This window comes from Trichoderma atroviride, chromosome 7, assembly GCF_020647795.1.
Source record: "Trichoderma atroviride chromosome 7, complete sequence".
Classification (NCBI taxonomy): Eukaryota; Fungi; Ascomycota; class Sordariomycetes; order Hypocreales; family Hypocreaceae; genus Trichoderma; species Trichoderma atroviride.
In genome coordinates, this window is record NC_089406.1 from 329909 (window position 1) to 357883 (window position 27975).

Consider the following 27975-nt stretch of genomic DNA (forward strand, 5'->3'; position numbering starts at 1 on the left):
CCTCACGATATGAAACGTTGCACCAGACCTTTCGCTCCATTATGTAAATGTGATTCATTAGACATCTCATCCAAGCCGGCTATCTAGATGTGAAACAAATTATACGCTTCAAGACGCCAAAACAGGTCATTGATCCGTCATCCATTTGCAACTCCAAGATATTTAGTTTGGTACGCGACCTCCACTTGTTGCCGCACAAGCCCCAGGGCCAACCTCTCCTTCTCGTAGTAGTGGGCCAATCTTGAATGCTGGCATCTCGGCGAGGTCCGTTTTTGCCGGGTGATTTTTAGGATGCCAGTATAGAGTACCATGTCTCAGCCAATGCGCGTATGTGCCAGGAACGTTGTCGCTACCATCGTGTTTCCTCCAAAGAGAGCTCAAAGTGTCTCCCATGACTCTAATGATCATTCCTGTTGCCAGTTTCATGCCAAAGCTTTTAGTAAGGCAATCCTCGACAATCTTGCGTGCAAGACTTTGATCTTCGCTTTCTTCTTCACCATCCTTTGGTATCTGTAAAGACATGAGTTCGAATTGTTTCGGGCCATTCCATGCGGTAAGTTCGTTGATATGCTGGGATCCAATCATGTAATCGTATGCGTAAACGTGCTTTGCGACGTATTTGGGGCCATCCCAGCCATCTTCCACATCAATGAGGCCCATGACCATGGTGACGACATGTCCCTGGATGATGTAGTCTGTCAACATCTTTGCAGTTTCTTCACGTCCATACGTGATGCCATCCTCCTCCATCGAAAGTCCGGTGTCCATAAGGGGGGAGTCCTTTTAGTAGAGGGCTTGTGTGCATCCCCTCAGTGCTTGTCTTTCCCGCCCATAGTGTGAGTAAAAGCTTGTGGCACCTGCGAAAGAAGGGATTGTTTCGTCTCGAAGCCAGGAAGTAGTTTGTCATGCTGCGATCCTGGGCGCTACCCGTATTATATGTCAAAATCTCAAATGGAGAGCCTGGGTTTCCGACTGTTTCGTTCCATACGCTGTCGAGATCTCCGATTTGAACTAAACCGACGTCTGCGTAGACGCCGCCGTATCTTAACAGTAGAGGAAATCTCACAAGATCTGAAATGTGCTGGTTCACATGGCGGCCGCCGATGGTGCCCTCTGCGAAGGCCTTTGGAAATACTTCTGGATCTTGTACGTCGAGATAGTTTGCCACGTTCAAAGAGGAGCCCGGTTCAACATCTAAGAGGCGCACAACCCAGCCTTTTCTGGAGAATCGCCTGTGCCAGTTTCGTACAGTGCGTTGATGGTAGCCGTGCATTTTCTGGAATCCGCTATTCCAAAAGAACCACAGGTTCTTCTCGTCTGTTATCGGCTTGGGATTAAGAAGCTCATAATCCACTTCCGCGTCAGATCGGAGATCTAGCTCATCATGAGGAATAGCATCGACACCGTCTGGGATGGGGTATGTTGTGAATGAGTCCATGATGGCTTGAAGGAAAAGGCTAGCGACAGTAATCAGAGAAAAAGGACTTCTAAATGCAATGCTCTATGCGTCGATGAGGGTCTTGGAAGATATTGTTAAGAATATGTGAATGAAGTCTGAGGAATGATTGAGATTTATATTTGACCATGAGAAGCCTCCCCGACGCTAATCTCTTTGACGGCAGCGGCTCCTGAGAAGCTAAGGAAGTCACTCTCCATGTGATCTCCGCTAACCTGGCTTTCAGTGGCGATAACTAAGAGGCTTGTGGCTGGAATTGGCAACCTCAAATTACGGCTGAAAGGCGGGGCAATCCGCGCTCATTCCTCCTCGGACAATGAGTCACCAAGAGTCCCGCCGCTGTGCTACACAGCCTATGGCGATGCTTTCCGCCCATTTAATTCGTTTTAATGGGCTTATTAAGAAGCAAGTCACCGCTAAAAGTGGTTCAAAGAGTCATTTGTAAGACGTTGATTAAGACACAGACGTGAAACTCGTTATAGTTAACTAATTTGCAGTACCTATCTTGCGTTTGGTTTTTGTGTGACTCTAAATAGCAGCGAAAATTCTGCTCAAGAGTCAAAGACTATCTATTTCTAAGCACCACATAATACTTTGAGATGCATTTGACTGTATGAATCCCCGCTCGCATAGTACTGCGACGCGATATTTCTTGTGACACGAAAGTACATACAAACGGATAATCGGCACAATTATCGATATATTCGCCGCTACGAATCATATCGGAGACATCTTTCAAATATTCAAACGCACAGCGCTTTGTTCTGGTCGTGGCTGAAGAAGTCAGACTGGAGAACCGCTAAGAAAAGTCTGGCGCGATTAGTAGGGCTCGGACAGTACATGTATACTATCAATCAGCATAGCAACATGCCTTAGGGCATCATAGTAGCAACATTATAGTGCGCTCAGAACAATGGTATTAGAACTAGCGGAGGCTATTCGGTAGGAATCCCAATGTCAATATTGAGTGCATCTATCTTTTACCGCGCTCTTACGGACAGCGCAGTCAATATCTATTACCTAATATGCACGTGTAGAATAGCTTTCCTCGAAATCAGATCGCTATTTTTAAGATGTTGTCTCGTGCTAAACTCCACTGTGAGGCGGATGCTACTAGATTGATAAGCGTCGGAATTTTAAGAGACGCGGGTACCCGAGAAGATTAACGGCTAGATGTTGAAAGTCGCGGTCCGAGACACGCTTATAGAAGTTACATAACGACATGTACGCTTAATCTAATCCATGAACTTCAATCGACTATTTCTGTTGCTTGAAACGGTTTTGTGATCACTATTCACTTCAGCGCTCTATAGCCGTAACTTAGGCGACTGGCCGATTGCGCCACCGGCTTACGAATTAAACACAGCGACACAATTCACTTCATAATGGCAAGCGGGTTTTGAAGGTTGCGAGTGCTATATAATTTGTCTGACATTGAGATGACGGCTGAATAAAACAAGAATGCCAAGTCCGGCGTATCTATACAGAAGAAGACATAGTGAGCGAAAGAGCAAAGCGGTAATCCATGACAGGAGCATAGAACAATAGAGAAATACAGTGTTTTAGGATCAGGCTACTATAAAATATACAATATATCAATATCTCAATATCCGAAAGTAATTTGGCGAGTGAAGCTTCTATTTATCCCAGGTTCTCAGTTTAGCACAGTTTAGCATGGGGATCGCAGACTCGCCAATTGATCAGCAGCTTCTCGAAGGATCAACGGTCCATGTGTTGAAATCCGCAGAGAGACCCATATCAAGATGATGGCATGTGTTTTCCTGAAAAGCCCGGAGACTTTGAAGCTCGGAACAGATGTGGGATGGTAACAATCTCTTGTGTATTGCCATCATTCATTGCATTATCGGCTATAAACGCCATCGTGCCATGTGGGGTAGATCATGGATCGCACAGTTGGGATTTCCCCTTTTAGGCACCGCGCGGTGAAATCTCCCACGCGAGCCTTCAACAGATGGATTCTAACGCGGAAAAGCGAAATATTTACGAAATTAAACAATGTTGAGCTTAGAAATCAATAATGAGGTACAAGATAAAAGTACGAGTCGCGGTGTGTTCTCAGCTCTATTTAAAGGCAAGATGCAGCCACCGTTTGCAGCTCTGATCACTTCAATCACAGACAAGGATTCAGGCATCGACATAAACATCTCCTCACAATCAAAACTCTACTAGAACTTTGAATCATGTCAAAAGTCATTGCAGTCGCAGGCGGTACCGGCAGTGTTGGCCGCACCATTGTGGATGAACTAGAGAAGTCTTCTCTTTACGATACCATTGTCTTGGCCCGCAATGTAAGTTACAGACAATTCCCGGGCGTCAAGTAAGGGTTTGATGACTGAACTAGTTTCCAAGGTCCCGGATCACAATGAGAACAAGTCTCCTGTTCTTGCCGTCGATTACAATAACGTGGCTGAAACGGCACAGCTTCTTGCGAGCCGCAAGGTAGAAGTCGTCATCTCCACCATTCACATAATGGAAGAGGTTGCTTCGACAGCGCAAATCAATTTAATCAAAGCCGCCAGTCAATCTGGTACGGTCAAGCGCTTCATCGTTAGTGAATGGGGCATTGTCCATACTGAAGCGTGAGCTCGCATCCAGTCCTTGAAGTCCAATTTTTATCTAACATGGGTGTAGATCTCCTATGTATAAGTTTCGAGAAGAGGCTGCATCTGAGCTTCGAAAGTCCGGACTAGAATGGACTCGGGTCTCTAACGGCTACTTCATGGACTATTACGGATATCCTCACGTCAAAACGTATCTGAAGCCGATCTCTTTCGTGGTTGACGTGAAAAACAAGGCTGCCGGTATCCCTGGTTCTGGAGATGATGTTGTTGCTTTTACTTATACGGCCGATGTGGCCAAATTTGTCGTTGCATCTCTGGGGCTGCCTAAGTGGGAAGAGATTACTTATTGCTATGGTGAAAAATCATCATACAACAAAATTCTTGCCCTTGCAGAAGAAGCTCGTGGTATGTCATTCCACCTTATTCGCTTTTCACTTGATCCATACAATTGCGCACAATATTAACCCTATTTTAGGCACAAAGTTCAATGTTACCTATGACTCTGTTGAAAAGCTCAACAAAGGCGAGGTTACAGAATTGCCTTCCCACCCTGCCATATATTCCATGGCACCAAAGGAAGTACTCCAGGGAATCTTTTCACTGTTCGGCAAGTGGATCATCAATGGAGATTTCGACGTGCCTGAGGATCTTAGCTTGAACGCCAAATTTCCCGACATCAAGACAACCAAGCTGAGTGAGATCGTTGGGGCATGGAAGGGACACTAATGCAATCCATACTCACTCACCAAGCGCATAATTTCTAAGGATAGTTTAGAATGGGATATGGTACGGTAACAAACATCATTATGCGTATTACTATATAAGCAATGGTATTGATCCCATCATTCTGAAACAAAAAGTGAAGTCCCATGTTTCCTCGTCTTTCTCTCCACGAGTGATCCATACTTTCTCCATTATCTTTAGTGCCTCATTCAGCGTGCCAAAAGCTGACAAGGAACCCATTTTGGAAGCAATTTGTCTAAAATCCGCTTCTTGATTCTTGGTAGCGAGGCAACCAGCGATAAAAAATGGCCAAGTGAGGCTACGCAAGATTGCTGGAGACTGAATCTGTTGTAAAAGACGTGAGGCTGATGAGACATTTTCTTGAATGTCTTGGTCTTCCTCCCGCCATCCAAAATTAGTGATCAGTAGATAGAGAACGGCTGCGTGTGCCCATATCAAGCTAACCGATATGGTATCTATACTCTGTAGAAGAGTCTCGGGGTGGACATAAGCCTGAGGAAGGACCGGGTTGTCTATGGGTTGCTGCATCCCGGTATTAAGACTAGCTATGCCGCTCTGAAGATCTGCAGCAATCCTATTACTCTCAAAAAGTAGATCTTCTTTGAGTACACGCCCAGACTTTTTTCCTTCTTCTAGAACCGCAATATCAGCTATTAAAAGAAGAATCCAGCCTTGGCAGCCAACAAAGTCTCCCAGCTCTAAAACTTGACTTGGATGAGCTGCTTTAGCTCTGGGTTTAATTAGGCGTGGATAGTACTCTCGCAATTTGGGAACATCTCCCAAAGTGGTTGCAGATATAATATCCGCAAAAATGACAAAAGCGACATGAAATCGAAAAGCGCTTTGGTCGCTGTTCCACATTCTGTGGCTTGGCGACTCAGTTGACCATCCCGGCCTCTGCATCATGGCAAACACCGAAGTCAGGTCAGCCATCTCACCACGAGGCTCAGGCAGTTCCAATATGTCTTTAAGCAGTGAAACGGCAGCGGTTATATGAACACTCCATTCCGTAGTCCTTGCAATGTTTGTGTCAAACACTAACAACTGCACGACACCTTCAAATAGATGTGCTTTTCCAAAGACTGATATTGGAGTTGGGCTGACATGGAGATCATTTATTCCCTTTCTTATGGAGTTGATTGCATTATCAATGTGAGAAGTGAGTTTGCGCTGAATCAATCTCCTGCAACCTTCATGCTCATCTTGGCCATCCGCAATGTTCGCCATAACTAGAGTGAAGAAATAGGTCGAAAAGCCCATGGCAGTATGGAATAGTGGCATACTGTTTCTCAAAGTTGCCAACAGCCAGCCGCGCCCCCCTTCAAAGATTGAAGGGCGGTAGAACGGAAAAAGAAAGGGAAAGGCATAATCCAGAAAAATGATTTCAAGATCAAGATCAATGTCATTGTTGACCCCAAGTAAAACCGGGTCAGTAACGTCTCTATCCGACTTGACATTTTCAGCCCGTGGTACATCATTCTTTGAGGGTTCGTTTTCGGATGATGTTTGAGCTTCTTTCTCAGCCTTATCCGCTTTAGGTGTTTGAGCAGCTACTTTTAGGCCGCCTTTCGGTCGTTTTGTTCTTCCAAGGGGCATTACTTTCACATAGCTCTTTTCGCGGCGGCTTTCTGCTTTTTCCTTGACTTGAGCTTTGATCTGGTCTGCAAATTCATCTCGCTCGCGATCATTGTTGATCCAACTTGGCCGGCTATTGCCATCATGGCAAGTTATGTCAAGTGAGCGACAGGCACTGCAAGCCGGTTGTTTTCGGTCGCATCGCTTCTTGCGAATCCGGCAAGTCCAGCACGTTTTTGAAGATAAGTGGCTCATTGGGAACGTAAAGGGAGAGGGCGATAATGAAAACAATATGTTACTGCACGTTAGTATACTCTTCAAATCTATCGCCACTTGTTCAAGCAGCTACTGTAAGGAGTAAGGGGATGGGCGAGGATGCCATCACGAAACCATGGATCCGCGCGGTCACCAATCTAGGATTAGCGGATTACCAATATCAATGCCCACATCCAGGGGTAGGCTCTGCGGAGCTTGCGGATTTAGTCTTTCATTGGTGGGATTGAGACAATGGTTCTATGGCGAGGAGAGTAGTAATTGACTTTTGCTAAATGATTTGCTCAACGCGTAACTCGTAAAAGGATTCAGTGGGGATTCCCAAAATTGGTAATCAAGCGCGTATTTCATTTAATGAAGTCACTATAACCGTTTTTGTGCGTTTTGTTCTTGATCACTGAGCCATTTTCTTTCTCTTCATCCAGTGAGTTAGACAAATAAACTCACTTAAAGCCTGCCCAAGTCCACCCACCGCTATGATGGTGCGGAGATACAGTACGATTGCTAGACATATCGTGTCCGGTAACAAAAGCTGCTTATAAAACGGACGTTGTGATATTCAAGACCTGCATAGTATAAAATGGCTGTAGAGTCGCTATGGACGACTACAAGAAACTGGTATCACCTATTCCTTCAAGAGTCACTTGAGACAACCAGATATTTCATACTGCTACGGCTTTGCGGACAGTTCATTCGCATCTCATTCTACACGTAGTCTCCAATGGCTTTTTTCTCCAGCACTCTCTCCAAGAAGCATGTCCTAGTGACAGGTAATACCTTCATCAATCCGGTATTCCTACATCTTTTAATAGCAAATCGCAGGCGGCTCGAAGGGTATCGGCAGATCCATAGTAGAATCCTTCTTAGCCGAGGGAGCGAATGTCTCGTTTTGCGCTCGCACAATTCGTGAAGACGAATTCTCATCTTTCACGGGCGCCAGTCATGGAGCACAAGCCGTTGGCTCAATTGTCGACATTGGAAACCCAGACGAGATCAAAGCTTGGGTAAGCCAAGCAGCCGAAACGTTTGGTCGCATTGATTCCGTTATCGCCAATGGTAAGCCATGCCGAAACACCTTTCCTTCTGGACCTTTGACCAACAGTCTCTAACCACCGAGCTTCTGAAAAGCATCTCCTATCATTGTGGAAGCAACAAGTGAGGGCTGGGAGAAGAGTTTTCGTGCCGATATACTAGGCTTGATTACTTTGATTGAAGCATCTATACCCTTCCTCGAGGAGCAATCGAAAGCTTCGGAGAATGCGTCCATCATCGTGATCAGCTCTATGGCGGGATTTGAGGCGCGTCATCCGTCAATCGCCGGACCCTACTCAACTTTGAAGAGAGCCCAGGCCGTCTTGGCTAAAGATTATTCCCGAACCCTTGGCCCTCGAGGTATTCGGATCAACTCGATTGCACCGGGGTCTATTGAGAACCCCAATATCACGTTACCAGATGGCACGGTACAGTGGAGCTCTTATCAAATTGTTAAAAGAGACAACTATCCATTCTATAAAGCTCTGCTGGATGCTGTTCCACTTGGAAGAACAGGCACTCCAGAGGAGATTGCCAATACCGTCATTTTTCTTGCCAGCAGGCTCTCTAGCTACATCAATGGGGCTAACATCGTGGTCGATGGTGGCATGTCAATTACATTTTAGACTAGTCAATGCGTATCGCTTTCTTAAATAGGTTGTCCATGCGTATTACGTGTCCGCCCAGTCAATACTACTAAAACATGGGAAAGATCAGTCTTTCTGCTGAAAGATAAGAATATATGACATGTTAATGATATGAGTTGCACATTTCAATAGTTCATTGGCCAATAGCTAAATGTATAGTAAACGGCAATCGCTTAATGAAGATAATAAATGCTTGCCCTCTGGGGCTTGATAATTCCTCTACCATGGGATTTCAAGGCCATCGTATTGGTTTACTCCTTCGGCATGCTCCCAGCCTGAAACGAAGATGTTGTAAAACTTTCCGTTGTAGCTAGTGTCTGCTTTGTTGATAAGATCCATTACCGCTTTAGCTCCTGTTGCGACATCGAGATCGGCTTTATCGGAACCCATGTCTGTTTTCAACCACTAAATAACGCGTTAGATCTTTAACAATATCAAGCACCAGAGTGATACTTACTCCTGGACTTAAAGATAAGAAAGTGAATCCTTCCTTCTTATACTGTGTTGCATATTGCACTGTCAACATACTCATCGCAGCTTTGGTAATTTTATACGCGTATACTGGTGACCAGAGGTAACGATCCGCCCACGCAACTGAGCCCAAAGTCGACGAACTTCAATCTTATTAGCCAAAACGCTGAGCGGCTTACTGAAAAAAAGATAGAATTCTTACACCATGATAACTTTCTTTTCTTTTCCCCGTTTCAGGGACGGGATAAGTGCAGCGGTAACTCTATGAGCTGCGACGACATTGACGTCAAAAACTTGAAGCAATTCTTCCGCATCCATTGTGTGAATTCCTTCGGGCGTAATTGGCATTGACTAATGTGAAATTTGTTAGCATAGTGTGCTAACAGAATGCTCAAACGTTATACATACACCGATATTGTTGATCAAGACGTCAAGCCCTTCCCCTTCGAGTTTTTCTTCTACTTCAGCAGCGGCACGTCGAACACTTGCGGTTTCGACAACTTCGCACTTTATGTGGATGACCTTTTTGCCAGAAGTATTAATAATAGCGCTCAGTTCGGCCGGCGGGCTTCCTCTCGTCGTAACAAAAAGCTTTGCAACGCTTGAGTCGTCAACCAGTTGACGGACAAGAGCAAGGCCAAGGCCACGCCCTCCTCCAGTAACCAATATGTTTGCCATTTGGAAGTTGATTGAGTCGTTATATTGTAGTGGAAGCTTTCGAATGCAGGAAAGGTTGTTTGTTAATAGAATTATCTCTGTCTGTAACTGGATATAGGTATATATATGAACGTTTCTTGGCGGAGATAGGAGGAGGACACTTTTAAATCCGACTTTTGACGAGAATCATCTTTTATCCTGCCCAAGTATGTCCGATTGACTGACAAGCACGTCCGATTGACTGACAAGTAGGTATCCTACTTGACTGGAAAGTATCTAACTGCTCTCAGACTCTCCTATGACTTATTAATGTTGCATCGGAAGGATGCGATTTACCACTAATCCATTCCCCAATTATTAAGCGATTCCTCCTGAATGCTGATTAATTGGCATACAAAACAGAAAAAAATAGTCTCTGAGAAACCTCCTTATGCTAGCGAAATGGTATATTCTTGGTTTCTTTTATGTAAAAGCAATGTTTAATCTAGATAGTCACGTCAACTTATCTCGTAGCTGGCTACCTCTTTGGTTGTCTTCTCCTGACCCATACTTCCTTATCCGCGAAACCTGACACTTCACTAGCGCCAACTTCCATTTGCTGCGAATCCAAGCCTTCAATTTCGCGCAGTTGCGTTTCCCATATATCTAGCTGGTAATTTCCCCGGTCTGCTGCTCCTGTGAATATATCGAATGACCATTCATGTTTTGGGCATGTCAGCCCAGCGCTAAAAACGATGCCGAAGTCTTCAATGTCGAATGGCGTGCCTTGTGAGAGGGGATACGACGAATGAGGGCATTTCTCGTAAAAGAGTCATTATTAATTGCCTGAAGATACAATATGTGGCTATCGATTTGCCTCGATGTCTGACTTACATGGTCAACCGCATGGAATTTTCCCTTGTATCGAAACACCAGGACTTGGTCTTTGAGCCCCTTCATATCCGATCGCTGGAGGGTACCATCTTCTCTAATTGCGACTTCTGCGCTTTGAAGGCTATCTTCCCTGGGCACTTGGAAAACCTTGCATCCTGGTTTAGAATCCGCACTACACGTTCTATATCTTGCCAAGTTGTCATTGTCGGATCCCACGTCTGGAAATGATGAAGCGAGGCCGACGGAGAACCATTCTGCACCAAGTTGAGATGCTTCCCCGAATGAACTCATATCCAGATAAACCGGGATATCGCGGTTTCAATCCACCCAAAGAACACTCCACAGGCCTCGCAACAGACGCTCAATGCGCAGTCATTACATATATCGATTCAAGTCGGTGCAAGAACAAACTCGATTAGATAATGCAAAATTCGACTCGACAAGTTCAAAGGTCACGTGGTAAGAATACGTGACTAAGGAGGAGTTATCGCGAGGCCCATATTAGAGTACACCTACGTATGTACCTCAAGCTGCCTTGAAGTTCATGAGTAAAAATACATGTAGACAAGATTCAGCATATATAGCCATTACTTATATAATGGTGAGATTCTATACCTTCAACGCTGAAGTTAAAATATGCAATTGGAAGCTAAAAGCTGGGCCTAGTTTCTTTCGATTGAGTGGCGTATGTAGCCAAATAAATACACGCAATAGGCATCGCAGCTTTACGCTACAGTAGTGCTTGTACAAAGTGAGCATACAGTACATGTAACGACGATTGACGGATCTACTTCATGGCCTTTAAAGATGCGTGTTGCTAAGGCAAAAAGGTCTCTCTTCCAATTGACTCTTTCACTTTCGTAATATTATTGTTGAACAGACCACTCTGGCAAAAGTTGAAGTAACCACTTCTCTCTGCCTAGTGATGTACTAATACATAAGGTATCCTAGTTCTTCCAACAATTATTCTTTCCCTATTCTCCTCTCTCCTCTCTTTTCCTCTCTTCTTCTTTTTGTAGTAATCGCACCGTTCGATTACATGCTTTATTTGTTTACCTGAAAAAGCGAAGTCGTTCGAACGCTTCATTGAATGGAAGAACATGGCCATGTATATCCTTATATGCATGTACCTATTAGGCTTCAGTCTTGGCTTATTCACGACTAGCTAGGATCGGCAGTTTCTCTTTTTAAGCGTAGCCTCAAAGACTCCGCCTGTCGGTGAAAGAATATCACCACATCCGTCGGCCCTGGCGATCCTCGGTCCCAGATTAGTGGAAGTAAAAACCCCGTAGCAGTCGTGCCGATATAGAGCAACCTTCCCCTGCAGACTCGACGCTGCAATGTAACGGCGCTTACGGCAAACTCGGCAGGCTCCTATGCGCTAACAAGACGAGAAGACGTACAAGTATCCGTACATAGTTCGTGATACAAAGTGTCAATTGCACATGTTAGAGCTCAGATGGATATGGCGATCCACAGGACCTATCGCCAAAAGTAAGCCCTAGAGTAAACCACCGGTATCAAGCCCGCCCGAAGATCTCGACTGATCGCTTAAGGCGCATCGCAATTATGGGGTCCATGTAAAAGTATGTCACTCTCGCTAGCTATACAAAGTTCTTTGTATAATATCGAGGCTATAGTATATTAATTCCCCAATAGCATCATGGCCAAAAACAACGTGCCCGCTGGCCATTGCGAGCCTCGACCGCTCTTTAGCTGAACAGCATCAGATACTCGTAGCCACAATGGGAGTGATTCCCGTTTTGGCAAGTCATTAGCATCATGAACTCAGTCATTGATTATTAAATACCCGTGAAACATTTCGCGATACGCAGGGACCACGATTTCAGCGAGGTATGAGCTGTATTGCCCAAAAGTCCACATATAGGTCCAATGGAGAAGGTGATGGATGTTGTCGCTAATATGGATCAACAGACCACTGGCCACCCTCCTTCCTATTCCAGCTTACTATGGAGATGAAGATCGTTAATTTCCCGTCATTGATGAAATAGTGCCGTATGATTCCGTATAGGAAAGTTCTATAAAGCTTGATCGATATCGCCAAGATGCGCTAACATTTGGGCATTTCTTTCACAATCCCATCAACAGAGGCCAATAGTTCTTTTCCATCTCTCCGTTTTCATCATGGGGTTCGCTAAATTTGTCCCGTTGTTACTTCTTGCTGCCAAGAATGCTTTGGCGGATACGCCGATTGCCGTCAGCGACTTCACCAACAATGGAGGTTTAGCAGCTGCGTGAGTGCTATAAGCCCATGAGATGTTTCCCAAACGCTTCATTTATACTAATTTCCCCAAAGTCAGGCTGCTGCGCCTATGTGGTACATGCCGTCTGGCACATGCATGCCCTCGGCGGCTGAAGATGGCGAAGGCAACCAGACAAACGGCGTTGATACAGACAACTGCAACATCAACGCTCTAGCAAATGGCTGTCCCGTGCAGCCTACTTGGCAGGGAGCCAACACCTTTTACGGCAATGTTTCGGGTGAACCCTTCGTCACCATTCCAACGTACTGGGCATCGACCTTCTGCAACGGCGATTCCTCCGGCTCCGATGCATCATATCGTATCATCTACTACGTGTATTTCAAGAAGGATACTGGCCACAAGAGCGATTGGGAAGGAATCGTTGTGAGATTTACTTCTCCTGACGGAGGCAACACTTATACTCGCGAATCAGTCATTATGGAGCAAGGTAGGTTGCATCTGGTTGCACACGAGCAACTATCTATCTCGAAACTTTACTGACACTTCAACAGACGGCAACCATGTGCACATTAGCTGGTCCGATGTCAATGACACTTTCGAGGGGTAAGTTGACAGCTCAAAGACAACACAGTATTGCGCCAGCAGCTAATTTAGCATCACAGAGATAACGACTGGCAGAACTTTTCCCAGAAGAACCTTGATCACGGCAAGTTCTACTTTGGCAAATTCCACCACTCTGTCCACCAGGACTGGTACACCGCAGCTTTCAAGAACACTTGCCCTCCCCTCTCCGCTGATGACTACCGCAACGACGACTATCAGTTCTGGGCATATAACAACCTGCGCCCCGTGTCTGTCCTTAATCCCAACTGGGTTTGGGGCCAGGCAGATTCACCTGCTAACATCGACATCTGCTCATACTAAAACGGCTAATAAGTTAAGATGCTTCAAAATATTATGATAGATACGGAAATGTTTATAGAGCGAAAGTTGGGCGTATCACAGCAACACTTGACTAGGGCTTTTAGATAGTGCGTCGCTTGGTCCCTAGTTAATACAGAGGAGTCCAAAAATGCCAGATGAGAGTCTGCCTTGTGGAAATAGCTTTGCCATTGAGTGTGACATAGAGTAGGTTAACTTGCCTCATAGCTAGCCAATAGACACTCTCAGCCCCGATTTGCTTAACATTGATCAATTATACTAGCTCACAAACCCCTGCATCTGCATATTAGGAAGAAGAGGAGCTGCGAATCTCGACCGCCTGCCTGTGCCGCGTTTAAACCGCGTTGATGTCGCATCAACGATCAAGTCTTCGCTTTTCTACCGCCAGCTTCGCGATGCCCGACGTAGTTGGATGATTGTCAGTGAAATGCAAAATTTCTCATCTTCAAAAGTGGCCAAATTGGCAAACCCTTTCTCGAAATCTGAGAAAGGGAAGAAAGCGCAACGGTCATTATCTTTCGTTATGTGAGATTAAAACTACCTACGGTATGAGTACACACAATCATCGATTCGGATCATCGATAGAAAGACGTTATTGTACGCAGACTCCACGCTCATTTTCGCAACAACAGTCCTTGCAGAGAACAGAATAGCAACAACCAATTGCTAACAGCTACTCTAATATATGTATATTTGTTCTTGGGTATCTTGCTGCCAAATGTTGAGTGACAGCGCCCATGAAATTAACTCATAAATGTTGAAATACCAAGAAAAAAAGTTAATCAATGTTATACCACCAAATACTCCGTTGAAAATGAGTATCAATGTTGTTGAAGTCCTTGAACTATCCAGGAATACTCCGTTGAGAATGAGTATTAGTATTGTTGAACTCGTTGACCAATCAAAGTGCACCTTATTCTTACATCCGTTTCAAACAACTCTAGTTCTTTTCGTTTGTATCAATAATCCATTGACAGAATTCTGTCCATTTGTTTCTGTAGGCATTTAGCATCTCCGTCTTCATCGCTTCACTTGTACAGCTGTATGAGATACTCCATTCGGCAATAGTTCGCCAGCCCATGAGCGTCATGTTTTCGCTGCTCATCATTGCTTGGTGAAAGTCATGAGATAGCATGCTCGCTCTGTATAAATCAGTATCAGTATCATCACTTAGCTACTGGTGGAAGTACTCACTCCCAAGATCCAGGATCATCACTGTTGACAGTGCAGGGTACACAATTTGCCAAGAGCACTGGTAAATGGTGAGATTTCGTTGTGGGGACCAATCCCAGCACTTCGTTAGATATAGGGCAAGTCTCAATGGCTATTTGCCTCTCTTTGCAAAGCTGCATCAGAAGCGGATGCTTGGTAATGCTGAAACCGTGACCGATGCGCTTAGTGTCTAGAAGGATGGCATCGTACAAGTTTGAATCAGTTTCTCCGCCGTGATCAAGTGTTTCTCCAGCATGAAAGATGAATGGCAAATCAAGATTTAGCTGAGTGATCTTAGCGCGCATGTCGAGAAGGTCGGCGACCCAGTACGAGAGCGGGTGGCCAGTATCTTCCTGACCTTGCATATCAAATGCTTAATACTTTGTTAGCCTTTGGAAGGTAGATGGAAACTTTATGGTGTCTCACCACAAATCAAGTCAGGGAACAGCTGCTTCATTTCGATGCAGTTGTCCATGCACCATAGCATGGCCTCTCTAGAAGAAGATCTCATGCACGCATAGATAACCTTGACGCCATAAAAAACATGCCCCGCAGCGTGAATCTTTGGGATTTCTTCTTTGAGGACGCTCTGGAAAATCTCCAAAGCTTCCTTTTGCTTGAGTTCTCGAGTACCATCGTCAGATTTGATGGCGAAGCCATAATTGAGAGCTACTCGAATCTCTGCATACATGATGCCGTCTTGCGCAAACTTCCATAACACTCTTCGAAATTGTTCTCTGTACGCAGTTTCATATCCGAGCATCGATCGAATGACTGTTACTGAGCGAATGAATTGTTGCCAAATGCTAAAAACGTCAACACCTTTGACTTTTTAATTACCACTGCGTTTGCCTACTTACCCATCAACTGTCTGCTTTGGGTGATACGCATCTTCTGGCTTCAACACCATTCGCTTATGAAGCCATGCTTCTGCTTTCTCAGCCCCGCCTGGAAATCTAGCCAGAAACTCAGAATAACGCATCCAAGATCCGGCGACATAACTTTTGCTAAAAATGTTGGTAGAGTCAACCAGTGGTATATTTTCGCTAAACACGTCAAACTGTGGTAATGCGTATGCAAAGAGTCCTTCGGAGACCAATGGCACGTCAGCCTTGATATAAAGGTTCGGCTGGTTGCGAGCATCGCTGAGGGCGGTATCCGGAGGCAGAAGACAGTCATAATGGCAGTGTAAAAGACAGCCTTTGGGGGCCTTGACGGCAGCCTCAAACAGCTTGCTCGTTGGTGCTACATCCAAGCCATGGAGAAACCGATGGCCTGCCTCGAAACCAGAGCCGTCGCTCTTGATACCATAAATATTTTCATCTTCCCAAGCTTTGAGTTGTTGGATAATATCCTCGGCTGCCGATTCCAAACTCGTTCTCTGGACTAGGCCTTCATAGCCGCGTGCCTTCTCAGCTTTCACAAGGGACTCTCTGGCTTTGGCATACTCTTCCAAGGATCCGAATGACCTCGAGAGCAGAAAAGAGCTATTGGCCATGATCAGAGACTGCGTTTCTAGTGAGACATCCAAATAATGAGGTTTCTGGAGAAAAAAATAGAAGAAATGATGCGGGGAAACAGCTTTGGCGAAACTCGGCATCGGATTTAAGAGATGAGTAAACAAGCTGTATCTTTCTGTTTAAAACAGGTTGAGCTTGTCGCTAATAACTAACTCTACCCCACAACACGCCGACGGAACGCCTCTATGCCAAGCCGTCTATGAGTTTCGAGAAAGTCAGTATCGGTGAAACCATTTGTTGAGTGATATTAGATCTCCGAAATACAATTGAGATGAACAGACAATCGACTTGAAATTTGTATGCGATGCTCTGAATCTACAATATCTTGGAGCAATCGAATCGTGATGAGGATGCAGCATCAAAAGAGCACTGGAGTTGCCGCTATAATTGACAAGGCGCCGTAGTGCTGTAATACTGTGCATGCAGAGCGGAATTCCGCAGTATTACAAGCTACCAGGTAACTCCTATGAGATAAACTGAAAGGCATGTGTTCCTTCAATTAGTAGAGTTTATCTAAGCAAACAATATTTTTGTATTTATTCCACCATTAATCAGGTAAGTTGGGTACACATGCACATACAATCTTCTAATTACGTTTACCTCCATGTACTAGGTAATTCGCCTCCCTCTGCAACAGCTACCCGGACGCATCATCCTTAATTTACAGAGGTATACTTCTGATTATTGGTTTCATTTAATGCGGGGTTAAGATAATTGATGCCCAAATTTTAATTCTTGTCAATCCTCACTTGCATCACCGTCTCTATCTATAGCTACATTGCTACTTTCATAAGTTTCTTCAAAGGTCAGCAATAGAGAGAAAGTCAATCTCACAGGTGTGGCTACAGATTTCCTATAGTTCAAGCATGAGTAGAGGTGTTTATTAGTATGAAGATTTACCTACTTCAAACGTTTGCGTGGAAACTATAACTTTCCACAGTTGGCTTTTATTCTCGATTTTAAGGTTATCTAGTAAAGAATTTGGCTCATTTTATCCTCTATTCATTGTTCATCCGACTAACACATACGTACATGAACTTTTTGAGCCTCGATTACAGACTCTCTCTGCAAAAGGCGATGGACCAATGATGCATATGCCGGGTAGTCGGTATCCATGTCAATCTTAACTCTGATTCCCCATAGATAGAATACCAATAGAAAGGCATCTACGCCGGTAAAAGAATCTCCCACGGAGTTGGTGCTCTTGGATTCGCTGAGTCTGCCGTCTACGAAAGCACAGCAATCTTTGATGGTCTGTCTCGCTCTCTCTTGAACTGCCGCATACAATGATTCATCACTCACAAACCTCTCCGGTCGCCAGAGCCCTCCATATCCTTGTCCGTGGAGCGTACCAGAGAGATAGTTCAGCCACTCGTATGAACGAACAATCTCTGCTGTATTCTGTCCCAGCAATTGGCGAGTCGGGTTCAATGCCGAGATAGCTGTAAGGATAGCTGGCATTTCGGTGATAACTTCATCGCCAACTGCCAATACCGGCACTCTCATTTTGGGATTCACGCGAGCAAACTCTTCCGTCATCTTGCCCGTTTGAGCAAGGATCAGCTCGGGTTGAAGTCCGGCTTCAAGCAGTGCTATATGAGCAGCGAAAGAGCAAGCTCCAGGTGAATACCATAGTTTCACAGTCGAGCCAGACGTGACAGCCATGGTGTAAATTAAATAATCGGACTGGGGAATGAGATATCGTCAATTGTGAGAGTTGAGCTTCTATTCGTTGGTGTAGTCTCGCTTTGCCGCTGTCAAAAGTTCAATGGTAGGTAGGTCGGGGAGGTTGGATGTGTTATGTCTATAAAGAGATAAACGAGGCCGAAGATAGCAAGAGCTGTAAAACGAATATCTGGAATCGAGACTTGATTACGACATTCTTCACACCCACAAAGAATGCCAAGTTTACTGATCGCGTACATCGCCTATATCGCTTAGACCACACAATAGCCGAGGTGGTGTCCCCTATCCTAACGCGCGTTTTAACAGCCACATTTGACGAGCCATATCATCAAGTATCTATTACAAAGCTATAATACTTTTATTCGTAAAGATCAAACTCCATAGCATTGTGGTCGTCCTTGTTCAACTCGAGCAAGACATCATAGCGAAAAGTTGGAGGGTCCCGACACATAGTATGACATCAATAAGTGAGTAGTTGTATTATACATCTTGGTCAAAAATCAGTTAAACGAAACTCATATGCTACCCAATATCGCTTGCATCCCATAACGCCCATCAATCCCGTTTTCCCCTGTTTGTTTTCACATCAATAGAATCCTTCTCGTAGCATTTTCTCGTCCGCCACTCCCGCGGCTCGCAGCCCGTCCATTGCCAAATCACCGAATCCCCCCCGGACCACATATTAAAACATCTCGATCGCTTGCCACCTCTGGAAAATAATCCATCGTCAATCGACCCTTGTGTATGTTAATTTCTATATTCTTCTCATCGATGCCATCCATATTCACGTGTTCTTTGCTCGTGAAGATATCAATTCGCAGCCTGACCTTCAAGAGCGCATTTCGGAGAGAAGCCTGGACCAGTCTCAGCATCATTTCGGGTTCTCGTGTTGATAAGGCGAGTACGACATCGCCATGCGCTTTTGCTTTTCGTTCAGATAACGCGCTAAACATGGCGAGGAAAGGGGTGATGCCAATACCACCAGCGACCCAAAGCATATTGACGTTTTCGTCTCCCAAGAAAAAGTCACCCGTTACACCGACAACTTCGCAGACAACATCTTCGGTAATCGTTATGGGCTTTTCCCACTTATTTGAGGAATGCCTTCTCAAAACATCGAACAGTGCCCCCGTAACCGCCCCTCCTGTCATCTCGCGCATCGTGAGATCGAACCAAGTAACGTCCCGATTCTCATGGGTACTTGAAACAGTCCAGGTCCGTACCCTATCGTCGTTGACCGATCCAGGCGCAGAGTTAGCCATATGCTGATATGCCGGAGGCCCTATCCAGTCCATGAAGTCCAAAGCGATAGCTTGCCCGGGCCGTATTTTAATTGGTTCAGCGCCAGGCTTCGACGTAACTTTGAATCTAAACACAGCAAGATCATGCGAGAGCTGTGTTGCACTGGATAACTTGGCCTTGTGCACTCCACTGGCGCTTGCTTGACCCTCGGGCTCTTCAACAAGATATTTAACTTTAGGGCTGTACGGGCTGCGCTCAATCTCTGTGCCAAACTGTTGCCGTACGGGAAGAGCGTCTCGAACGAAGATGAATCCGTTCGTTTTCATCACAGTAAGACTTGCGTGCTTGACCATGACTTCGAGAGCAGGAGGACCAACAAGGTTTTCCGCCGTTCCAGTGAGATATAGAACATCGCCGGTTGTAAATGAGACAATGGTAAGGGCCATCTGCTTGCTCGACTCAACATTTCCGAGACTAGACATAAATCTATTCCCGGAATAGTCAGGTAGGACCACTGAACATCCATCCGATGGACTGACACGCATGAATCCTGGCAATCCGCCTCGCGCATTCGACCCAGCGTGCGATGGAAACTTCGCTGCTGTGGCCGGGTCGGATCTGTAGACCGATCCAATGAATACGGTATCAGCACTTGTAATGAAATCGATAACCTCTGTGGGAAGTCTCTCAAACTGCGTCATATGTCGCCTCTCGTATGCAATAGTCGGGTTGGTGGTTTTACAACCCACAAGTTTTCTAATGTTGATGTATTTGGGGCAGTTTCTACAATCGTGACGAGTTAGAAACATCTTCAGAAGAAAAAGCGACGTGGTGAGCTGAGCCTCCGAGACTTACCCAGTGGTTTGATTGACCTGCAAATTCAGTCTAAAATCCATGCCTGTTTTTCGTTTTACGTCTTTTATGTATCCCGCAAACTTATTGCGCCTTCGAGTGGGAAACTCAATTCCTATGCCGGCGGTTAAATATCTCTCTGGTGCGGTCGAATTCCAGCCATCTCCATCAACCCATTTGTTGAGTGTGTCCAACAACGGCTCTCCGGGCCAAAGTCTTGCGTTGACGATGAGGGTTTTCAGATCAGGACTCTCTACGAATCCAATTTCTCCGTCGGCGCCAGCAACAAGTGAGGCCCATGGTCGCCCTTCATCGTCTGTGGTGGTTATCGGGATAAAAGGCAAATTCCCTGTGTGGAAAATGCGATGTTGTTCGCGCATTCTGTCTTCGATCTTCTGCCATGAAGACGACATTGCTTCGGCAAAGCCTAGTTTCGACTGCATGGCAACTTCTCCGGGATGCCATCCCTGAAGGCCTGATATTGACACAGCCATGAGTGCAAAGATGTGTAATTATTATGGCTGTAAAATCGTCTGGGTTTATTTTTTTGCGAGTGGTATAATTTAGGTTGATCAACGAGTAGATTTCCTCCTGTTCCGTGAACGAGACTTATCGACTCGAAATGGTACAATGTATATACGCGTTCCAGCTTAGACAAACGATACTAGGTAAGAATGACACCACCGCATGACGTACAGCGATGATTAATTACAGAGCAACAGTGCAGACTATAGAAGCCCTATAATCGGGCGGAAGCTACATCGGCAACTCTAATCTGTAGCTATTAGCTGGGCGACTATTACATAACGTTCAAAAGATTCCTCATATGCAGAAAGTCAGCACTAATGCCGCTTTCGCCGCTCTCTGTACGCCGCAGTGATGCGAGAAGCGACGCCCTATGAGATGTAGCTTTTGCTTACAGGAGACGCCGAAAGCCGAAAGCCCCCAAAGGCAAATCACCCATCTAAATAATTGAAGTATGGGACCTCAAAGTGAGACTGTGGCAACTCATGCTGGCTATTTGAAGAGACAATGGAATGTGTTTCACCTTGTTATAAGTATGGCTGTCTTTGAGCACAACCCTCCACGAGAAGTCAGCGCGCTAACCATGGTGAATATCCTTGCCATTTTAATTTCGTGTTTAGTAAATCTAGTGAGCCCTGGGCTAAAGCATCTGTTTGCGTATTAACTGCAGGTTACCGCAAATAGAAACTTTCAAGAGCCACAACGTTGCGCTGCGGCTCTATATATAAGGGAGGTACATGTATCTACTTATTACTCTTCTTTCGGAGAATTTCCCTGCGTACCAATGCGCAGAAAAGGAACAAACAAACAAGCCAGAGCAGCAAACCCCAGAGAAACATAAAATGCGCTCTGAAACGGCTTGAAGACATTATCCTCCCCCCTCCGGTGTATCTTTAACTGAGCTGTATACTGCCGTGGACATTCCAAAAATGATAGTTGTGCCCAATCGAATGAACATATTAAAGATGCCACCAGCTAACGACTGTTGGTGAGATGGAAGCGATTGCATCACGTACATCTATACAGTAATTAGATAGGAGATTCACCATGGAGGTGCGACTACTCACGTTGGTGACATTGAACTGTAGATCAAGTCCCATAACATTTGTCAGCAATGACGGGAAAATAAAGGCCCAATATGTTGCTGAGGGATTTTGAAAAGCAAGTAACAGGTCCGCAACGAGATACTGGCGGCGCCAAATGCCATGATAAGGCTGTTGTTGACTCGGTGAAGAATATTCGCAGCTACGATATTGGAGATTATTGCAGATATGACCTGCGGTAAAAGCTGTACAGCAACTACCAGAGAGGAACGATGATGAACTTCTTGTATGAACAAGGCAAGCCAAAAGTTCGATGAAAGCATAGCCATGACACCAAATATGGAAACAGGCATTAACTAGAGGCAAGTTAGACTTCATGATGCAACCGAGTCGCAACTGGAAGTAGGAAAAACTCACAAAGGAAAAACCCTTATCCCTCCATATATGAAGCGGCATCAAAGGATTCGGGCAAATTCTTTCCCAAATGACAAATCCCACAAGTAAGAAGAAGCCGACAATTAGCATTGCAATAACATGAGCAGATTTCCAGCCGTCTCCTGGTCCAAGACTATTGATCATGTGAGCAATTATCTTCAGTGTATCAGCTGCGAACCAACTTACGTCAAGCCTGTTGTGAAAAGCCCAACGCCAACAATTGTCAGAGCTGTTCCGACTATATCGAATTGCTTCAGACCTGCACGTAACCTTTTCCCAAACGGTCCAGGCTCATAAGCTTCGATATCAGGCACAACCCAGATTGAAACGATGGCCAAGAGTCCCCAGAGGATGGTGAAGAAGAAAAATCCAGCACGCCAGTCAAATATTCTGGCAGATATTCCCATAATGATACTACCGAGTCCGAATCCGACAGGGTTGCCTGCGCTGAAACACGCAAATGCCCAATTCTTGCGCTTTGATGGCTCCGAGTATGCCGCACCAAGTATTCCAATCGCAGGTGGTACAATCACAGCAGAGAAGAGGCCAAGAAAACCACACAGAATGTTCATCCAGAACGGATTCCGGGAAAATCCTAGTATGAGACTGCTTACGCTAAAACCAGCCATTCCAGCGATGAAGAAAGCTTTGCGGCCGAGGAGATCGGTGAGCTGGCCTAAAGGCAGCTGGAGAGCTCCTGCAGAAAGACTGGATATAACCTTAGCCACAAGCACAAAGACGGTAAAAAAAAAAAGTCTAAAGGAGGGTTGGAATAAAAGATTAAAGAAGCCCTTACGTCGTTGCAGCACTAATCCAAGTGATTTGAGCTTGTGTCATGTGCAAATCTCTTCCGATCGAAGCTGTGACGATTATCATGGCACCGGTTACGAGACTGTTCGTCGCCATGGCTAGTGTGGCCATGAAGATGAAACAAATCTCTTGAAAAGTGTTTTTGAAGCATTCTGGTCTTTTGCCAGCGTTGCTTTTCGACAGAATAGGGTTCGTTGTGGCCTTGGGATAAGGAGAGTCGACCAAGTTCGATACTGCGCCGTCTGTGCCTTTTCTTTCATGGAGCTCTGAGAGCTCGTGCTCAATCTGACAAGTTTCCATCATCTTGTATATTTGGATAGCAGATAAACTAGGCGCTAATTCTCACCGACAAAGATGTTTAAGTGATGAAATGCAAACAGCTAATCGTGAATCATGGCCTGGAAATATGTTTATTTTTCAGGGGAACGCTACCAGCTCACGATCGGAGCAGCGTGCCGTCGGCAGGTGAGTAATCCGATGATGGAACATTGGCAGCGGAGATTGACTTGGCACACTAATCTAATTGGAATCAATATGGTCGGGAAGTTTCCGTTAGTCATTGTACCTGTACTACTTATATGTGCTCCTCGGTTGCCTTTTCCGGCTGCGAGATACGATACAACTCTAGGGCCAATGTCAGAGCTAGAATTCTAATAGACTACCTATATGATGCTATAGACCCTTAGTTTCACAATTTATGAACCCTTCTACCTTTAATAAAGGCGTCTCTTGCGAGCATTCTTTTTACGTAGGCCGTATATACGGGATAGTCGTTATCAATGTCAATCGTAACCTCTTTAAATATGATTGTCCAGAGATTTAATACCGTAAGGAAAGGATCAGCAGCAGTAAAAGAATTTCCCACTGCAAACTCTGTGATGTTTCTATCGATAAATTTAGCTTCTATGTGAGGGAAAATTCCTCGCATGGTTTCGTATTCCTTGGCCCGGAGTTGAGGATATATATCTGGGTTATTTGTGAATCTCTCAGTTCGCCATATTTCCGTAATGGCTTGACCATGGGCCGTGGTTGAGAGGTAGTTGAGCCACTCGTATACTCGAATTTTCTCGAGCGGAATTTTCTCAAAGATATGTGCTTCCGGCGCAACAGTTGCGATTGCTGTGAGGACGGCTGACATCTAAATAATTACTTCTTTGTCAATTATCAGCACCGGTAACCGACGTTTTGGGTTGACGGCCTCAAAGTCCTTCGTCATATGTCCAATTTGAACCAGTTGGAACCCCAGTCCTGCCTCGCAGAGGGCGACATGAGGAACGAAGGAGCAAGCCACCGGCGAGTAAAAGAGAGTCAATTGAGACGCATGAGATGTAAACATTGCGATTAGACTATCCTGTGTTTGGTAGTCAAGACTTGTTCTTTCATTTTTTTTTTTTTTTGGTTAATATTTCATACTGAGAAATGTTAAATGGCGTTCACTCTGCAACTCTAGAACCTCACATATAGCCAAAGCCAAATACAAAGAATATCTACTTAAATGATCGACTGAATGGACAGCATTGCGTATCTCATCTATAATTATTACTATTCTCATATCTAACCATTCATCCTATTCCATATTGGCCATTACCACAGCATACGATCATGAAGATCAGCGCGTCTTGTAAACTGCCGCTAGCTTCGGCTATATCGTTTAAATCGCTTGAGTTCTCTCGGTTGTCAAATTTTGGATTCAGTTACTCTCATTATACACGGACCGGAGATGCATTCACCTCCCAGTTTAATTAGGTTTAGTGGTCTGTCATCGCAGGGTGTTGGTCTCACTGCTTCGTTCTTAGCGCCCTTTATGCGAAGCACGCATTTGTAGAGAAATAAATCCATTTCGTAAGAAGCCTGCAATTCAAAATTGGGCACCAAAGACTACGGAGCTCATTTCAAGTTGGAACACGCATTGCGAAGCATCTCATATGAACTTGTTCGCAGATTCTATTATGGCAGCTCGGTCTTCCGTTTCGGCTCTTCATTATTTGGCCATTGGCCGACTCGGTCGTGGTGAAGTAGTCAAGTGAGTACCCTGGCTGATCTGATCAGCAAATCAAAAATGTCTACTGCCTTTAGCCACTAACCATTTCGCCTCTTTCTATCAAGTCTCTTCTTGAAAGACGCGGGAATTGAATACCAAGACATCCGATATCCTTATGATGACACTTGGTCCCGGAGCAGCGAGGAGCTGAAGCGGAAGGGACTGACAAGGACTGGTAAAGTCCCTGCAGTAGAATACAAGGGTGTGACTTTGAATCAGGTACGGCATTCTGACTTTTCATTAATAACGCTCTGGGTAGCTGATTCCTTCAACAGCATATTCCAACCTTGCGCTATATCGCCCGAGATCTTGGCCGCTATGATGGAGAAACAAACTGGGAAAAGTTTATTGTAGACGCAGTATCGGATGTTTACATTGATTGGAGAGTGAGCATCCCCACCATTCTAATTGGATGACAGAATTGACATGAGTAGTTCAAATGGGTTCAAAATCTTGGGCAAGCAACGGACGAGTATAAGAACAAGTTTGCGCCAAGTTATTACGACACAATAGCGCAGTATTACGGCGAAACTGATGGCCCTTACTTGCTGGGCGACAAAGTCACCTACGCTGATTTTGCTGTTTATCAGTCTATTGACAATGACCAAAGGACAGGGACTCTACCAGTAAGGACTATTATGGGTTATGATTTGGTGATGTGCTGTTGCTAACTTCACCTCAAACAGGCAAACCTGTCTACCTCTATCACAAAGTTCAAAGAGACATTCGAACAGCGCCCAAACATTGCACAGTATATCAAGGAGAACTTGCCAAAGCTTTAGATTTATGGTACTAGTTCCTACCAGGCAATGAATAGATAGTCGAGTAAGAAGTGTTTATCAGCACACGCTATGAAGTTTTCTCTAGCTTCAATACGTCGCCAATGTACTTATTTTCGGATAAACCATTTACATCACCATATGTCATAAGCGGCAACCTAGGTGCTGCGGGATATCCAAATTGTTTGTTAAGCAAAGATTTTAATCCGGGAACCTGTGGAATGTTAACTTGTGGTGGATGATAGGCGCAGTCTTGCAATAAAACTTACGCCGCTCTTTAACAGCGCAGCCTCTCCCAAAGAAGCTACTCCCTGAGCAAACTGCGCGTTCGTAAAATCTGCCTTTGTTTCTAAACTTTGCGTCAATTTCCACAGTTTCATGGAAAATTTCTACGCCTAATATTAGCCTTTGTTCTCTCATTAGTTCTATACAGTTGACAAACCGGCGCAATATTGGGTAGAGGACTGATAGCGCCAGCGGATCCCACAACCACAGAAGGGAGGAGAAAGTCAATGAGACCAGCCAGCGTTGTGAAAGAGGTATTGTCAAGCAGGGCAGTGACCCTTGCAAGTTTTCCTACGTTGCCACATCTATGTTCGTGTTAGCAGCGACAGCTATCAGAAGCGGCGCATATGCCACTTGAAGGTTGGGGAGCCTACGATAACATGATGCCGCATAAATTGGGCGCGAGTCTTGCTACCTCCGCCACATCATCGCTGTCCAAGTCTATCCCCCCCTGCCACGGGAGGGAAATTGTATATGACTCTATCTCCCACAGTAATATTAGCGGATAGTCCTGCCGCGCGACAAAAGGGAGGGGGCATGCATACACTGGGATTGGCGAGGCCGCAGCCACATCAACGAAGAACTTTTTTGCCGCCGCCGGATTTCCCTTAAGATAGCCAGCCCAGTATCCCGGAGCGATGACAAGAGCAAAATTTGCGCCGGCTGCAGCAGCATCGCGAGCCAACTGGATTGTTTCACGGGTGCTATTGCCTCCTACACCGGCAACAATTGGCGTCTCTTGTAAGCCAATAGAGTCGATTGCATCTCGTAGAGTCTGGATTAGCTTTATACGCTCTTGGGGAGTCTAAAATTGGATCTTAACAAAGAAACGAAAAAGGCAAAGACTAGAACACCAACGGACCAAGTGTACAGCCTCGCCCATGCTTGCAGAAACAACTGGCAAGACTCCAGGGGCGGTGACATCTTATTTGCAACATATTAGTACCCGGTAATGTTCCGCTTCTCTTTGCGCATTCTACGTTCAATTTGGATCAAATGTACTTACATTTCGCATGCTTCGCGAACGCTCCATAATCTGGGATTCATTAGTCACTCAAAGATTGGACTTTTAAACAGTTGGTAAATGCAAGCCTACCTATCTCGTCTTGGTTGTTGAAAAATACAGGGAGGGGGGGCATAGAGGCCCTTTGGAAGTATCTTGGCCATGGTAGCGAGGTCTCTTATTTCAAGGCCCAGCGAGCACAACAAGTATGGCTATAGTAAACTATTGAGATACAGCTGATGCTCAGAGTCGAGTATATATATGTCAATTTCAAGTGAACACAAGAAGTTGTACAGGCGACGTCACAGTGTAAGTAAACACAACAAATTTCTTTTTCCTTCCAATACCGGTTCGTAGTGGGTTAGCGGCCAATAGCAGCTCAGTTATAAGTCTTGGCTAAAGCAACACTGTAATCTAGCCGCAGTCTGTAGTGCTGGCTATTGGATCGGAAAATTCGGCTTGGCCTAAAGTTACCCCCATGGTCTACTTGTCGCCTATTTCTCAGTTGCTTGATCTTCTCCGCCCATCTGCGACGAGGCAAATGCTATTAGCAGGATGTGGAGTACGGACAAACACATCGACTCTGATTCTTCAGTGCTATATTTCGTATGTGTATAGCTTCACTTTTAGCTTGATTTTTAAGCGTATCCTTGCTTCATAAGCAGTAATGCTTTCCAATCGATTGGTGGTGCATCAACGGCGGGTTGAAAACCAGATCTCCGCGGGAGTAAAAGGCAGATTAGGTCATTTTATTGGCAGCGAAGCTACAGTGTCTACTACGGCCAAGATCCAGCTGTGCAACGGGGGACGCAGCAATTGAAGTCTAAGCCCTTCAGTTAGCTTTTCGACGCAGCTGCTGAGCCAATTTTGGTGTACAAGGCCGTTGGCCTGAGGACTTTTGGCATGTAATTGTTTGTCTCTTTAATATTGACTGTGTTTGTGTTTCATATTATGCAATTCTCATGTCTAGCCCGTCAACGGTGAAAACAAAGTCATTGTTCTTCGCATGAGCCATCGCCACCCCGTCGTCTCCTGATGGCTTACAATCCGCAAAGTCAACTTCTG

The 27975-nt window shown here is 45.1% G+C and overlaps 17 protein-coding genes across 17 annotated transcripts; 6 read left to right on the forward strand and 11 right to left on the reverse strand.

The window, feature by feature from the left end:
- Window positions 1–162: 162 nt before the first annotated feature.
- Window positions 163–768, reverse strand: TrAtP1_012096 (uncharacterized protein; the record flags this gene model as incomplete). The annotated part of the gene is made up of 1 exon (XM_014090061.2): window positions 163–768. One exon carries the CDS (start codon window positions 766–768, stop codon window positions 163–165), a length of 606 nt encoding a protein of 201 aa, XP_013945536.2.
- Window positions 769–809: 41 nt separating this feature from the next.
- TrAtP1_012097 (uncharacterized protein) lies at window positions 810–1438 on the reverse strand (the record flags this gene model as incomplete). The annotated part of the gene is made up of 2 exons (XM_066115388.1): window positions 810–923; window positions 989–1438. The coding sequence occupies 2 exons, from the start codon at window positions 1436–1438 to the stop codon at window positions 810–812; spliced, it is 564 nt and encodes a 187-aa protein (XP_065971486.1).
- Window positions 1439–3613: 2175 nt separating this feature from the next.
- Window positions 3614–4764, forward strand: TrAtP1_012098 (uncharacterized protein; the record flags this gene model as incomplete). The annotated part of the gene is made up of 4 exons (XM_066115389.1): window positions 3614–3765; window positions 3827–4056; window positions 4109–4443; window positions 4514–4764. Exons 1-4 carry the CDS (start codon window positions 3658–3660, stop codon window positions 4762–4764), a joined length of 924 nt encoding a protein of 307 aa, XP_065971487.1. The 5' UTR covers window positions 3614–3657.
- A 563-nt stretch (window positions 4765–5327) lies between these two features.
- TrAtP1_012099 (uncharacterized protein) lies at window positions 5328–6612 on the reverse strand (the record flags this gene model as incomplete). The annotated part of the gene is made up of 2 exons (XM_066115390.1): window positions 5328–5414; window positions 5467–6612. The coding sequence occupies 2 exons, from the start codon at window positions 6610–6612 to the stop codon at window positions 5328–5330; spliced, it is 1233 nt and encodes a 410-aa protein (XP_065971488.1).
- A 423-nt stretch (window positions 6613–7035) lies between these two features.
- On the forward strand, window positions 7036–8331 carry TrAtP1_012100 (uncharacterized protein). The gene is made up of 3 exons (XM_014090454.2): window positions 7036–7400; window positions 7453–7686; window positions 7759–8331. The coding sequence occupies exons 1-3, from the start codon at window positions 7352–7354 to the stop codon at window positions 8286–8288; spliced, it is 813 nt and encodes a 270-aa protein (XP_013945929.2). The 5' UTR covers window positions 7036–7351; the 3' UTR covers window positions 8289–8331.
- A 74-nt stretch (window positions 8332–8405) lies between these two features.
- On the reverse strand, window positions 8406–9785 carry TrAtP1_012101 (uncharacterized protein). Its single transcript, XM_014090049.2, has 4 exons — window positions 9189–9785; window positions 8983–9131; window positions 8767–8923; window positions 8406–8714 (listed from the first exon to the last, which is right to left on the reverse strand). The coding sequence occupies exons 1-4, from the start codon at window positions 9456–9458 to the stop codon at window positions 8529–8531; spliced, it is 762 nt and encodes a 253-aa protein (XP_013945524.1). The 5' UTR covers window positions 9459–9785; the 3' UTR covers window positions 8406–8528.
- A 408-nt stretch (window positions 9786–10193) lies between these two features.
- On the forward strand, window positions 10194–10538 carry TrAtP1_012102 (uncharacterized protein; the record flags this gene model as incomplete). Its single annotated transcript, XM_066115391.1, has 1 exon — window positions 10194–10538. One exon carries the CDS (start codon window positions 10194–10196, stop codon window positions 10536–10538), a length of 345 nt encoding a protein of 114 aa, XP_065971489.1.
- Window positions 10539–10908: 370 nt separating this feature from the next.
- TrAtP1_012103 (uncharacterized protein) lies at window positions 10909–12300 on the forward strand (the record flags this gene model as incomplete). Its single annotated transcript, XM_066115392.1, has 7 exons — window positions 10909–10911; window positions 10977–10995; window positions 11700–11804; window positions 11867–11896; window positions 11970–12080; window positions 12146–12164; window positions 12246–12300. 7 exons carry the CDS (start codon window positions 10909–10911, stop codon window positions 12298–12300), a joined length of 342 nt encoding a protein of 113 aa, XP_065971490.1.
- Window positions 11711–13632, forward strand: TrAtP1_012104 (uncharacterized protein). The gene is made up of 6 exons (XM_014090452.2): window positions 11711–11896; window positions 11970–12164; window positions 12246–12565; window positions 12628–13022; window positions 13087–13138; window positions 13198–13632. Exons 3-6 carry the CDS (start codon window positions 12456–12458, stop codon window positions 13457–13459), a joined length of 819 nt encoding a protein of 272 aa, XP_013945927.1. The 5' UTR covers window positions 11711–11896; window positions 11970–12164; window positions 12246–12455; the 3' UTR covers window positions 13460–13632.
- Window positions 13633–13997: 365 nt separating this feature from the next.
- TrAtP1_012105 (uncharacterized protein) lies at window positions 13998–16278 on the reverse strand. The gene is made up of 4 exons (XM_014090042.2): window positions 15550–16278; window positions 15116–15495; window positions 14672–15062; window positions 13998–14619 (listed from the first exon to the last, which is right to left on the reverse strand). The coding sequence occupies exons 1-4, from the start codon at window positions 16185–16187 to the stop codon at window positions 14418–14420; spliced, it is 1611 nt and encodes a 536-aa protein (XP_013945517.1). The 5' UTR covers window positions 16188–16278; the 3' UTR covers window positions 13998–14417.
- A 948-nt stretch (window positions 16279–17226) lies between these two features.
- TrAtP1_012106 (uncharacterized protein) lies at window positions 17227–17874 on the reverse strand (the record flags this gene model as incomplete). The annotated part of the gene is made up of 1 exon (XM_014090451.2): window positions 17227–17874. The coding sequence occupies one exon, from the start codon at window positions 17872–17874 to the stop codon at window positions 17227–17229; it is 648 nt and encodes a 215-aa protein (XP_013945926.2).
- Window positions 17875–18351: 477 nt separating this feature from the next.
- On the reverse strand, window positions 18352–20728 carry TrAtP1_012107 (uncharacterized protein). The gene is made up of 2 exons (XM_014090033.2): window positions 19993–20728; window positions 18352–19920 (listed from the first exon to the last, which is right to left on the reverse strand). The coding sequence occupies exons 1-2, from the start codon at window positions 20481–20483 to the stop codon at window positions 18552–18554; spliced, it is 1860 nt and encodes a 619-aa protein (XP_013945508.2). The 5' UTR covers window positions 20484–20728; the 3' UTR covers window positions 18352–18551.
- A 1446-nt stretch (window positions 20729–22174) lies between these two features.
- Window positions 22175–23105, reverse strand: TrAtP1_012108 (uncharacterized protein; the record flags this gene model as incomplete). Its single annotated transcript, XM_066115393.1, has 2 exons — window positions 22175–22700; window positions 22789–23105. The coding sequence occupies 2 exons, from the start codon at window positions 23103–23105 to the stop codon at window positions 22175–22177; spliced, it is 843 nt and encodes a 280-aa protein (XP_065971491.1).
- Window positions 23106–23238: 133 nt separating this feature from the next.
- Window positions 23239–23940, reverse strand: TrAtP1_012109 (uncharacterized protein; the record flags this gene model as incomplete). The annotated part of the gene is made up of 2 exons (XM_066115394.1): window positions 23239–23316; window positions 23551–23940. 2 exons carry the CDS (start codon window positions 23938–23940, stop codon window positions 23239–23241), a joined length of 468 nt encoding a protein of 155 aa, XP_065971492.1.
- Window positions 23941–24751: 811 nt separating this feature from the next.
- On the forward strand, window positions 24752–25625 carry TrAtP1_012110 (uncharacterized protein; the record flags this gene model as incomplete). The annotated part of the gene is made up of 5 exons (XM_014090450.1): window positions 24752–24825; window positions 24909–25062; window positions 25119–25229; window positions 25278–25469; window positions 25530–25625. The coding sequence occupies 5 exons, from the start codon at window positions 24752–24754 to the stop codon at window positions 25623–25625; spliced, it is 627 nt and encodes a 208-aa protein (XP_013945925.1).
- Window positions 25626–25692: 67 nt separating this feature from the next.
- Window positions 25693–26289, reverse strand: TrAtP1_012111 (uncharacterized protein; the record flags this gene model as incomplete). Its single annotated transcript, XM_066115395.1, has 4 exons — window positions 25693–25836; window positions 25892–26011; window positions 26065–26212; window positions 26282–26289. The coding sequence occupies 4 exons, from the start codon at window positions 26287–26289 to the stop codon at window positions 25693–25695; spliced, it is 420 nt and encodes a 139-aa protein (XP_065971493.1).
- Window positions 26290–26332: 43 nt separating this feature from the next.
- TrAtP1_012112 (uncharacterized protein) lies at window positions 26333–27508 on the reverse strand (the record flags this gene model as incomplete). The annotated part of the gene is made up of 5 exons (XM_066115396.1): window positions 27004–27508; window positions 26914–26943; window positions 26770–26831; window positions 26453–26712; window positions 26333–26387 (listed from the first exon to the last, which is right to left on the reverse strand). Exons 1-5 carry the CDS (start codon window positions 27044–27046, stop codon window positions 26333–26335), a joined length of 450 nt encoding a protein of 149 aa, XP_065971494.1. The 5' UTR covers window positions 27047–27508.
- Window positions 27509–27975: the final 467 nt, after the last annotated feature.

Coding starts and splice junctions, on each gene's coding strand:
- TrAtP1_012104 (XM_014090452.2), top strand. CDS start 12,456: ATGGGGTTCGCTAAATTTGTCCCGTTGTTACTTCTTGCTGCCAAGAAT. Junction 12,566..12,627: donor AATGGAGGTTTAGCAGCTGC/GTGAGTGCTATA, acceptor ATTTCCCCAAAG/TCAGGCTGCTGCGCCTATGT. Junction 13,139..13,197: donor GTCAATGACACTTTCGAGGG/GTAAGTTGACAG, acceptor TTAGCATCACAG/AGATAACGACTGGCAGAACT.
- TrAtP1_012107 (XM_014090033.2), bottom strand. CDS start 20,483: ATGGCTGTGTCAATATCAGGCCTTCAGGGATGGCATCCCGGAGAAGTT. Junction 19,921..19,992: donor CAGGTCAATCAAACCACTGG/GTAAGTCTCGGA, acceptor TCACGATTGTAG/AAACTGCCCCAAATACATCA.
- TrAtP1_012101 (XM_014090049.2), bottom strand. CDS start 9,458: ATGGCAAACATATTGGTTACTGGAGGAGGGCGTGGCCTTGGCCTTGCT. Junction 9,132..9,188: donor TCTTGATCAACAATATCGGT/GTATGTATAACG, acceptor ATTTCACATTAG/TCAATGCCAATTACGCCCGA. Junction 8,715..8,766: donor TCTTATCTTTAAGTCCAGGA/GTAAGTATCACT, acceptor CGCGTTATTTAG/TGGTTGAAAACAGACATGGG.
- TrAtP1_012100 (XM_014090454.2), top strand. CDS start 7,352: ATGGCTTTTTTCTCCAGCACTCTCTCCAAGAAGCATGTCCTAGTGACA. Junction 7,401..7,452: donor GAAGCATGTCCTAGTGACAG/GTAATACCTTCA, acceptor AGCAAATCGCAG/GCGGCTCGAAGGGTATCGGC. Junction 7,687..7,758: donor TGATTCCGTTATCGCCAATG/GTAAGCCATGCC, acceptor GCTTCTGAAAAG/CATCTCCTATCATTGTGGAA.
- TrAtP1_012105 (XM_014090042.2), bottom strand. CDS start 16,187: ATGGCCAATAGCTCTTTTCTGCTCTCGAGGTCATTCGGATCCTTGGAA. Junction 15,063..15,115: donor GTTCCCTGACTTGATTTGTG/GTGAGACACCAT, acceptor CAAAGTATTAAG/CATTTGATATGCAAGGTCAG. Junction 14,620..14,671: donor GATGATCCTGGATCTTGGGA/GTGAGTACTTCC, acceptor TGATTTATACAG/AGCGAGCATGCTATCTCATG.